We start from the raw sequence: 12,144 nt of genomic DNA on the forward strand, positions 1-12,144 counted from the left end.
CTGGCTTTTGGCCTGAAACACAGTCCCCAGTGCCAACTGTATGGGCGTTTAGGGTAAATGTATGCCTTCTCCCCATTCATTTTGAAAAGCCGCCATTGCATACCATGGAAGAGGAGCCAGGAACTTCAGTATCCTCCACAGCTGAGTGCTGGAGGAAGGTGGCGTGAGTTTGAGAGGCTGTACACGTTCAGACAGGTTTTGCCTTGGGGACACACACTTTTTATACCTACAGGGACTGAAGGGAGCACCGTGAGTTCATTGTGAGGTCGTGCCTGATGTATAGACAAAATGCCATAGCGAAAACTGGGTCACGATGAGAAGAAGCGTCCAGACTTGAAGTTCGACGGAAGAATTCGAGGCTGCGGACAGAAAGGAGCATAGCAAGAACATGTCAGTTCAACAGGCTTCAGCCCTGCCCGGCGGCACTCACATAAAAGGGAATGTCTTGGGAAAATCCAAATGGCCCTGACTAAGAAAGGGGGAAAAAAGCAAATGAATCCAACCTTTAAGAGAGTCCTGTGCTCCTCAGAAAGAGATGGGGAAAATGAGATGCCAAGGTTATTGGCTTTCTGTCTGATTGTGTTTCTTTGAGCTAGGGTCTCACTATACAAACCAATCTGATGGGGAGCTCATGAGCCTCCTGCCTCAGCCTCCCAGTGGCTGGAACTTCAGGCATGTGCCACCGTGTCCAGCTAAGACTACTAACTTCAGCGCAAGGGGGCTTGGCTGAACTTTTATGGTCAACACATAGCCTAGAAATTACTGAATCAATTTTAATTGTCCACATCTTTTAGAGGAAAGAACAGTGGCCCAGGGTATTTGTTGTTGGTGGTGGTGGTGTTTGTTGTTTTGGTTTTTTTGGTGGGGGGTTATTTGTTTGTTTGTCTGTTTGTTTTGGGATGCTGGAATTCCTTGGGTGCCCCCTGTCTTTCTCTGGGACTCTCACAGACAAGATGCTAAGTGGGCTTCAGCTGAGTTTCTCTTCATGGCGAAGGAACTTCCTCCGTCACCTAGCTTCCCGTCCCTTCATAAGAGGCCCACCTCTGCAGCTCCTGCCGTCCTCCTGTAGGGACCCAGTCACACAGCTGCACAGAGGCCCGTCCACCCGGCTGGTGCAGATCTGCTCACAACCTCCATTGTCCTCACACCAGTCCAGCCCTGAAAATGAGCACGTGGGAGACTTGATGATAGAGATACCAACCCTGCAACTCAGAATCAAGGCAGGGTCGGGGCTTGAAGGAGGGGAAGAAAGAAAGAGTTGCTAAAACCCAATGAAAGGGTTTTCCCGGAGGATATAGGCAGTCTGCTCATACTGGTGTCTCCGGTGTCGCCCCCTTATCCACCAGACACACGTCACAAGTGAGGCTCGTCCGAGCCCTGAACTCTCATTGTCTTAGTAATTTATAGTGTGTTTTAGGGAACATACATACTTTTTCTCCTAATAGGTCCCACTGAAATGATCTGTTCTTTGGGCTCTTTTGTATAATCTGTGGCGATCCTGGAATTTTGCGGGCAATTCTGAAAGACAGAACACCAGAGGGGGATTTCACACAATTAAGCTGATAACTTATTCTTCACCATGTTTCCACCTCCAAGAGAGACAGCGGCTTCGGCCTCCAGCACTATCGCTGCTCAGATTAATTAGAACCAATGCATTCTTGATCATCGAGCCCACTGGGACTCTAGGCTTTATGTCAAGCAGAATTAAATATACTCTCCACACTAGAATGAGACTCAAAGAGGCTCTCTGCTCAGGAATGAAAATTGCTGCCTCTCGCCTGATACTAATGTATGCGGCACCATCTGATAGTAGCTCTGACCATAACTTACATCCCGCTTCTGTAAACATGAGGGAACCATAAAGATGAAAACCTGAAAGACAAGGAATAAGAATCTAGAGCAATAACATCTTGAGGACAAAGCCATCGCGGTAAGGATGTAAGTCTGGCATAGAGGAGATGATAGATTTGCCTTTTGTCTGCAATCCCACCCAGTTCCAGACTGTTAGACGGTAGTGCAGATCTGATGAACCATTGAGTACTTGGATGCACTGAATTCTGAGTTTGAGTACCATGGGCTATTCAGTGCAGGATGCGTGACTCAATACACTGCTGGAGACTACTGTGACGGTCCTTACCCAGGTCAGTCGTGTCTGTTCGTGGTATATACATTCTTAGAGACAGCTTCAAAGTGTTACTACTGGAGAGTATATACTACTGCCCTCTAGAGGCCCATAATGCTGTTAGCATCCTACACTACACAGCTCAGCTCTCCTTCATACCATTGCTCCATCCAAGATGTCAATGGCTCCAGGAGCCCTTGCCTAGTGTGAAGTCAATGACCTTGTGGTATTTCAGAGACTCAGCAGTACGTGGAGATCATTCCACTATACACTCTGCACCAAATATGACCACCCACTCTTGAAGGTGTTTGGATGCCTCCAATGCTGCCACCAGGCATCCACAGTCACCATGGGGCAGCTAGAGAAAGGCTGAGCACATTGTCTTTTTTACACTTACAATTTTGCAGGAGTATTTTTCCGAGTCACAGAGGGACACCGCACAGTGAAGATGAACTTCATCATAATCTCCGATGAATTTGAAGACAGTGACGTGAAAACGGCAGGTCAGGGACACTCCATTCTCCTCGATGCCAATGGTGTTATCTTTGATGTTCTGACACCTATTCAGGAAAAAAACATCATGGACTCCAGCTTCGTTTGGTTGTTTGTTTTTTTTTTTTTTCTCTCTTAGAGGTTAATCCTCATCTTTATTTCCATTTCTCACATTTCATATAAAATGGCCATAAACACCAAGAATGACTTCCGCATTTGGAAGTGACCTCTGGATTGCTCCAGTGTGCCTTTTATTACCACTCCCTCCCATTTTCATTGTTTGTTTTGAAACACTGACTGCCACCTTGAATTGCTAACCTAACAGTAACTACCAATGAAATGTCTGCGGGGACCGCTCTCAATTTCCCAACGCTTCAGGAACTCGGTCGGGCCCCCTCACAGCACCGTGTTCCACAGAAGACAATTTAACAAACACAAGTCCCACATTCCTCTGTTTTCTCCAATTAATTATCGATGTTGGCAGGGGCCCTGATTCAAATCCCTTGGGGACTCTTCCCACACTAAAGTAGTTAGGAGCTAGCGGGAAGGAGGAGCAGAATGGCTGGGTCTCAGGGATTGTTTTGGTGGAGGGGGAGTGCCTCTTTCTCACCACCCTGGCTTCTTGTTGTGTCGCCAAAACCCAGTTCCCACCACCAGCACGTCCCCCCCCCCCCACAGGCATGGTGAAATTTTTCTTCCACAACCACTTAAAAGTTCCCAGCTGCATTATAGTCTCTTTTGCTCGTGTCTTCATGTGAGGTCTTCCCCACTGGAAGACCTTTCTGCTCTTTTTTCCTGGGCACCAACCTATAGCACCCACTCCCATGTAAGTAACTCTGATGCACATGCACCGGAACCAGGCAGCAACAGGTAGCCTTTCCCAGACTTGACAGCAGGGCCCTGTGGAGTCCTTCAAGTGTAAGGAGAAAAGTCACAGTCACCACTGCGGCTCTGCCATACCGCATGGCATATGGCAGACATTCGAAAATTATTTTTGAATAGATGAATGAGGGAAGGAAGGGAGAAAGGGAGGAAGAGAGGGAGGGAGGAAGGAAGGGAGGGGGGAAGAGAAGAAGGGAGAAAGGAAGTGCCATGGCCACTGTGAGTCCAGAGGAGCCAAAAGACTTTTAAGGGATAACGATCTTAAAAGGTGCCTCTTTTTCTTCTCGTTTCTTTTCCCCAAGTCCACTGGATTAAATAGCTCAGCAATAAGGAAAATTAAAAATTGAAGTTATCCTTCAGTGTTCCCACACCTATTAGTTTTCGTAATTAGACAAAATGCAACTTGGCTTTTCGGAGCAACAGTCTCTTGAATGCTTTGAAAGAAAGGCTAAGCGCGCCACAGTTTTCTTTGTCGTTATTATTCATCTGGAGGATCGAAGTCAGCTCAAGGATTTTCAGACTCCCAGTCTTCACACGGACCTTCCCCCTTAGGCCAGGCATAAAGTTTAGGTATCAGAAAGTCATGCAAAAGAGCAGAGGGTACGGCTGTCTGGACACTCTATTAGAGCAAGCAAACAATTCTTAAGAGCTCTTTCTCATGGCGTCCTGTCTAGACTGTTCCTTTGGGGGTGGGGGGGTAGGGGTTTGTCACAGAAGCCTTCAGTGTCTCCTATTCTCAATTGTAAGTACACAGTTCTCAATACCACTACAGAAGAAGATTCCTTGTCAGCTCCAGTTGGTGGGAGGGTGAATCAGGGCTTCTGGCAACAGTGTGGACCACAGACATCCATAAAGCCTCGGGCAGCATCATAGACCATGGACTCAGCAAGGCCTCTGGTGGCAGTGCAGGCCACAGACAAGGGAGCGCTTAAAATCTGTGACAGGGATGCCGAAATGTAGTTCTTCCCAGTTGATGACTTCTGACTGGGGGTTGGGGAAGAACTCAGTTTTCTTTAAGGAGCTGACCACTGGGAGTTTGACCATGCTCCACTGAGTATATGGGCAATACAAATTGAACTTGTGTGTGTGTATGTTTTGCGTGTGTGTGTGTTTGTGTTTGTGTTTCTTCTTATCCTTCTTCTTCTTTTGGGGGAGGGAACTAAGGTCAGGGAATGGACCTGGGAGGACTAGGAAGTGAGTGTGATTGGGGTGTATTATGTGAAATCCCCAAATAATCAATAAAAATATTGTGTTGGGGTAGGGAGAAGAAAGCAAACAAGCCAAGAATATTAATCGACGCTTGTCCTTTTGCCTATCGAGACACCTGAACAGAAGGAAGATGTGGCCTGGATTCCCAAATGACTGGGCCAGTAGTAGAAGCTGATGTTGTGTCTTATCTTCCACTTTGCTGGGGAGGAACAGCTGGCCCCCTAGTACATGAAGGGGTCCATTTTGCTGCTCATTCACTAAGCTGAGCATGTTTCCCCATCAATTCACCGGGAGTGTGGGGGGAAAACAATACGCACATGCCTCATAGAAAGGTTAGGACTGATGAATTCCAGTTCTCTCTGAGGATGAGATAATTTCTCACATAACAATGGTTTAATTTGAAGGCCTTTATTTAGACAGACCCAGGGGTAAGCTGAGATTTATGAACATGCTTGCTGGCTCGCTCTCCCTCTCTGGGTCAAGTCTATTAAATACTATTTTTAAAATGCTAAATACCACGTCGTCCTTCAAAGGATACCTAAACTTTGTCATTTGGGTTTGTAGCTGGAGCACGGCTCCTGTCTTAGCTTCTTTACTTCAATAAATGAAGGTGGTAAAGGGGGAGGGGGAGAGAAGAGACACGGGAAAAGAGAAAAAAAAAAAACGGCACTGTGGATGCTGTCTTCAAGGACTGAGAGACACCTAGCAGTCTCCAAGTCCCCATTCGGCTCTTGGAGGGCTGAACATCTACTCAGAAAGACGAAGGCTTTAGTGAGGGCTTTGCCGAGAAATTCCACAACACACCTGGACAATGCACTTGGTGGCACCCAGGGCACATAGGTGACTATGTGTTCAGACAGCTAAAATGACCCCTCTGCCTCCTGCTGGTTGGTGGCCTTGGGTGATCTCTACCTAACTTCTCTGAGGTTGTGTTATCAGCAAAATCGTGGACATTTACAACTTTGCCGGAGCCTCTCCCCTGTTCTCTCAGAGTTCCCATTCCTTTTCTTGTAGTCACAAAGCCAATGACAACTTCCAGAGCAGCACTCCCCACCACTGAGGCCACTGAGGTAGGTGGCAACCTGGGCCGGGGAAGTTCAATGGTGTCTTTTTCCAATAAGGGTGATCCCATATGAGCGTATCTGGAATTAGATGTGCTCCATTCTTAGAGAGGACAGCAGTGGCAGAATGTGAGGCCAGGATTGCCAGCAGCTGCCTAACTGGGCCAATGGCAGAGATAGACGGATAGGTGAAGGCAAGAGAAAATGGGAGAGCCTTGACACCTCCTTGAATCCGATCATCTGTGACTGAGTTTCATAAGCAGTAAATTCCCTTTTCATTTTCGTGTAAGCCAAATCACACTAACTTCTACCAGATTGAAAGAAATCTGATTAATGTAGTTACTCCAATTAAGAAAGCTTGTATCATGGTGACGAAAGCATTGGAAAGAAGACGGTGGAGTGTTTACACTCTTCTTCTGGTGGACTAAAACGTCATTGTATTTTGCACTTAAAGCAAGCACATTTTTTTTGCATAAGTATACCATGATAATAAAAGGAATTAGTAGAAAATTTATTAGTATAGGTGTAAATTGCCAAGCAACCCCATGTTCTTACTCCTTGTTTGGTCTAGCCTTCTCATTCATTAATTGGATAAATTTTGTTGGGTAACCGTGTTTCAGGAGATATGCGAGGGGCAGGTACACTATAGCAAGGATGAAGAAGCCTGGTGAGCATAAGATACCCCCTCCGAATATGGTCCTACTTCCTATAGTTTTGGTTATTCACGTTCAATCACAGTACAACAATATTAGGTGGAAAGACTAAGATATAATTTATGAGGTTTGAAATTGTATGCCGTTCCGAGGACTATGACGGAATCTGGCGAAGCCCTCCTCCAGTAAGCCAGGACTCAATCATTCCTTCGTCTTCTTGTGTGTCCATGCTGTGCACGCTACTTACCCATTAGTCATTCAGTAGCTGCCTCAGCCGTCAGATTGATTAGTGTGGGAGCTCAGTGCGTGCGCTAGTCATCTGTCTGTAGTCCTGAAGCTGAGTCCCAGGGCCTGCATTGTCCACCTCCCTCCTCTACCACATCAGCACCGCGTCCTCTCATCATCACAAGGAGATGAAGGGTGAGTGCACTAAATAAGATGCTTGGAGGGAGAAACCGTGCTCGGACAACTTCTATTACTCTACATTGTCTCAACAGCTCCTTTTAATTATTAGCTATCCTCGTTAATCTCTTAATGTGCCTAATTTACAAGCTCGACTTTATTATGGGTATAGTGCGGTGTGATCAGAACTGTCTACGGCTGCAGGACGTCACCGGGAGTCTTGGAATGCGTCCCATCTCCATAACAGGGAATCATGATATCCTAATTGCTTTTTACTTTTGGTGTTATTGCTGTTGCTCTTGTTGTTGGCACTGGGAGCTGCTCTCGAGCCTTAGCAGGGGCCGGCAGAGAGCTCTACCAAGGAGCTCCGTCCTTGCTCACTTCTTTCCTATTCGCGCACCTGCCACAGGCCTGGACCGCCACCCACTCTCATTACATTGCTCATTTTCAGGATTCCAGATTCCTCTCGAAATGAAGGTGAAAGCAAGTGAGTCGGGACCCCTTATTTAAAACATTATATGGTAAATGCCTCGTGCAGGGAATCTGCCCCTAACTTGTGTGACTTTCGGCAAGTTGCTGGATCTTATATAGTCTACCTCCCGGGGTATGAGAGAGATGAATCTGCTCATATGAAACGCTGTTAGGTGTCAACAGAAGTTAGCACTATTCCCACTCTTAAAGGGTGATACAGAAAATGGTACGTTAAAGGCTCTGAGCTTGTTGCCAATGGCAAGGCTGCCACGGCCACTTACCCTCCTTCAATGATGAAGTACCGAAGCTTGTCATTGCTGTCTCGGGAGGGGGTGGCGTAGCATTTGTTGAGTGTGAGGATCAAGTGTGTGGAGTCAGCTCCAACCACAAAGACCCCCACATAGAGAACGTCGCGAGTCGTCAGCACAACTTCCCCCTGGCGGTAGGGGTGTTTGTACGAGGCGTTTTTGTAGAGCGCCATCTTGGTAGTGAAGCTGCCCTCTTGAGTTGGGACTGTCAGGTTGATGACACTAATAAAGAGAGACTCATATGTGAGGTGAGGAATCCCCCCCCCCAAAATGTTATTTATTCAATGACCTGCTGTTTTCCAAGCTAAAATGTAGCGGAAGGCAAGAGCATGCGGGCCTGAAGTGTAAGGCTGCCTTGTGTAATTTAGTCCCTACATGGGGCAATTTACATTTCAATGAAATTAAATAAAATAAAAAATTCAATTTATCAGTCCCCGGAGCCAAATTTCCAACACTCATTGGTCACAGGTAGTTACTGTACCACATAGTTCAGCAGCGAAGCATTCCCATCATTAGTCGAGAGCATCTTGTTTCCGGAAATGTGAATTATATTTTCTCTGGTGCCTCAAAGACAAATGCTAGCTATTCTGAGGCTGCTAACCTTAGCTGTCAAGGAGAGAGGAAGCATAAGAGCAGCCCGTGAAATTCTTTACCTCAGCATAGGCTTCACAACAGAGTCCAAGGAGATCTTGATATCCAGCTCATAAGCGCATGAAAATTCCACATTGATCGTACGGTCCCGAGTGATGATGTTGCCCGTGTTGTTGGCGCTCTCGATCCAGATTGTGTTTTTATACATGATATGAGTGCCATTGGACTGCAGATCAAGGGGAGGTCAGAAATCATTAAAATACGGGAGCACGCCGTTAGCCTTTCAAATCTGTCTCCCAGAACGGTAAGAGAAATGGCTTCGTTCCATACCAAACCCAGAGGCTAGAATACATCAGCATGGAAGCAGCCTCAGCACCAACTAGGGGAAAGAAGTATCGCCATAGATACCAGCAGTGCCCTTCAGTCTGACAACCTTGAGTGCCTGCAGAAGGCAGATTCCATGTGCCTCTGAATTCCAGCTACAAACAGATATCTGCTGGAACTCGGGCTAGGGAGAGCATGGACTCGGGCTAGGGAAAGCATGAGATACTGGCAATGCCCAGAGAATGTAAATTGAATCGGAAATTCCTTTTCAGTCCTTAACCTGAAATCTCTCTTCTAACAAACATTTTTTCCAGGTACACTTACAAGTACCAACTGAACAAGTGAGTTTCACCTCCTTAACCCATTCTCCCTCTGATGAAAACACTAGCGTACAGAGTCATATAATCTTTGTTACGTCATAGGAAGAAACAAGAGATGATGTGAGATGCTTCATTAAACCAAGTGCTGGAAACCCCGACACTAAAAGTCGGGACCTTTCTATATTTATACAGCCAACTCCTTTCTTCAGCTGGCATCCTTATGACCTAAACCAACTGGACCAGGCTCTATTTACCTGGAAAGACAACAGAAGCATATGAAAGGTAATGAAAGTCTTGCAGGTATATATAGCAAAGGACTGCAGTGGGCACTGCAAACCAAGAAAAGAAGTGTCCCACCCAGAACACGTTTTCCGTTCACCCAACCACTTGGCATCAAATGATGATCGCTCTTTCTGCCTTTGATTTTTGCATGTGTGCTCCACTACTCATCAATAAGTGTACTTCTAAGCACACTGCCCTAACTTTAAGGATGATCAATGAACACACTCCAGGAGGTGACATTGCCTCAGCCAAATGCTCTCTCCGCCCCATTTTCTCACCTGCACGATGTTTCCACAGTTCCCTTTGGTGTTGTTGATCTGAAAAGAGATAAAATCCTCCCCCTCGATGCCGAGGCACTGTCTGTCGTTGATCCTCACACCCTCTCTCTCGAAGCCCAGCTGGAAGAGCTTGCACTTAGAAATGGACACTTCCATCTGGGCGGCCTTGCAGGTCACCTCTGCGTCGATGATGTCATGAGAATCTGTGGGAACAGTTAGGAGGACAAGCCTGTCAGCGGGAGTCAGCCTTGCCGCAGGGGTGGGCTGGGGCCCCCATGGCTGTGTTTCTTTAGAAGCAGGAAGCAGTCTCCACTCAGAGGCTGCAAGTCTTTCTAATTACACTTTGATCAACACCAAATGAGTACACGACTTCATTCGAAGCAATAACCTGGGCGTTGGTGGAGGCTTAGTAAAAAGATAAAAATGCTAATAAAGTGCCTTTTGTCTTCTCTGTAGAAACCTAGGCCTTCCTCCCACACATGCTGGTGGCAGGTACTTTTCTGTAAGTGACACGCAGAATCTGTCACAGTGTGGTCTGGCTGGGGAGCAGATGCCTCCGGGAAAGCAGCGCTGGCCTGACCCCACCACCCACCCACCCACCCTGGCTGAGCCCAGCTCAACAGAACCTCTAGGGAGTCCGGGTGAGCTCCACTAGAAGGCTTTTTCTCTGAGTACGTAAGCACCATAGAAACAAAGAAAGACGTTTACGTGTGCCTAGGTGAACATGTCCCCTCCTATGCAACATTCTAGTCGACTGGTCTTTGATCTTTGAATGATGCTAATATTAGCATGTGCTTGTGAGTTACTTGGTTTGGAAAAGGTCATAAAGCCAAAAGACAAAGCACTTCCCCTTTAAGCTGGCATCCAGGTGGGCTCTGCTGAGAACAATGTCGTTTCTAACCCTGGGGAACTAAGGTCAGGGACAGAAGGAACACTGATAATCTGCTGTTCACATCAAACATTGCAGTCCTGTCTTTAGGATCAAATATCTTTGAGCCAGATAAAGCTGGCTTGAAGTCCGTCTTAAGACACCTGGCTCTCTAATTCTTACTTATTTGGGAGTCTAAAAGAGCAACTTGGATCTGTCTGATGTTACTTGAACTCATGTAGGAAGGACTGGTTCCATTCATTTACACATCTGCGTGTCAGGATGTACTGAAAAGGATATTGCTATGAGGAAAAGATCATCAGCCTACGTTGACCCTGTCAAATTGTTTCCTAAACCCTGAAGGTTTTGCTTTTGGGTTTCTAGCACAGCGCGGGGTGGGCACACAGCCCTGGCATTTTTCTTGATAAGCTTCCTCATTAGAGCTTCTGGGCAGAGATGCGCTAGTCACTCACTGTTTCCATATGGGGGCGGCTCAATGCAGCCACACAATTCTCCTCCGTTGTCTAGCTCACAGGTCCTGTTGGGACAGTCCGCCCCCACACAGGGGTCTTCAACCACTCCTGCTAAAAAGGAAAACACAGAAACATACAATTTGATTTTCACACCTACACGCAGTAGCATTGGATTACACTCCAGATTTGACACAGTTCAGTAGGGAATGGTCAGGTAGGAAAGCTGACAGACAGGACGACCTCCATGAAATAAAGGCAAGAACTCAAATACTCGTGATTGGATGTTTACTGTGACTCTGCACTATGCCTTAGCATGAATTAGCGTGACTGACTCTCACAAATGCTCCTCAAGCTGAGTATTAGAAACCCAATTTCACAGCTAAAACTTACCCAACATACCCAAGATCATCCAAGAAGGTAAGTTGTAGAAATAAAATACAGACTTATCTACCAAGTAATTCTATAAATTCTATACCCACCATACCATATCACAGTACATTTTATACATGTTGTAATTACTTGAATTTTCTATACTTATAGAAAATTTGCATCCAAATAATTTGTTTCTTGGTTTCCAGCATCCAGCCATCTTATAGGCAGTGCTCAGCAAATATTTATCAATAACAAAAATCTTAGGACTCCTAAAATCATAAAGAAGCCCCTCCTATGAGACTTCTTTGATTCACAGTATACCTTCTCCCCCAAACATCTACTTGATTTTTATAAATGTAGGCAGATCAACAACTTTGCATCATTCTCCAATTCAATCAACTGTACCATTTTGCTAAAGGGAACTAAGAATAAGGTAATGCGAACGCTTAGGAGGTGTAAAATATCAGCCTGTTGTTATGACCAATATTCCTGTAAGCTATGACTCTTCATCTTCTGTTTGACACTCACTAACTGAGAGTGTTCTCTTTAAGAGACTAGTTCTTTATACAATGAATATCCTTCCAACCAAGAGAGAAAGAGCCTTGCTCAACGTGCCATAGCTTTTTGCTAAGGATACACTTGCCCATCAGGAGGGAAGTTTCTCTGGGAGCTTTTTATGGGGCTTCTAAAGGTCACACATGTCAGTTATAAGAAACCATCTCAGATCAACTGTGCATGTGGTGGTTATCAACAACAAGACACTGGGGACTTAAAAACTACTCAGCAAGTAGATTTTTAAGTGATCATCACAGACACATACAAAAATAAGGTCAATAACAAAATTCAGGATCTGGAAAGATAGCTCAGCAGTTAAATATACTTGCTGCTCTTTTAGGAGAGCCAGGTTTGGTTCTCAGCACCCATATGATTGCTTGCAACCATCTGTAATCCTAGTTTGAGGGAACTCAACTTCCTTTTTTAGTCTCTTCATACACTAGACATACACATGCTGTGCATACATATATACAGAAAAATA

The 12,144-nt window shown here is 45.7% G+C and overlaps 1 protein-coding gene across 1 annotated transcript in view; it reads right to left on the bottom strand.

The window, feature by feature from the left end:
* Positions 1 to 255: 255 nt before the first annotated feature.
* Tecta (tectorin alpha) overlaps positions 256 to 12,144 on the bottom strand; it is a 71,557-nt gene continuing 59,668 nt past the window's right edge. Inside the window, exons 18-25 of the mRNA XM_038322198.1 lie at positions 10,737 to 10,847; positions 9,396 to 9,598; positions 8,254 to 8,417; positions 7,574 to 7,822; positions 2,520 to 2,682; positions 1,431 to 1,518; positions 1,042 to 1,158; positions 256 to 359 (exon numbers count right to left, since the gene is read on the bottom strand). Coding sequence (XP_038178126.1) covers positions 256 to 359; positions 1,042 to 1,158; positions 1,431 to 1,518; positions 2,520 to 2,682; positions 7,574 to 7,822; positions 8,254 to 8,417; positions 9,396 to 9,598; positions 10,737 to 10,847 — 1,199 coding nt within the window. The remainder of the gene's footprint in view (positions 360 to 1,041; positions 1,159 to 1,430; positions 1,519 to 2,519; positions 2,683 to 7,573; positions 7,823 to 8,253; positions 8,418 to 9,395; positions 9,599 to 10,736; positions 10,848 to 12,144) is intronic.

The sequence above is a fragment of the Arvicola amphibius genome, chromosome 3, assembly GCF_903992535.2.
Source record: "Arvicola amphibius chromosome 3, mArvAmp1.2, whole genome shotgun sequence".
In the NCBI taxonomy this organism is placed as follows: Eukaryota; Metazoa; Chordata; class Mammalia; order Rodentia; family Cricetidae; genus Arvicola; species Arvicola amphibius.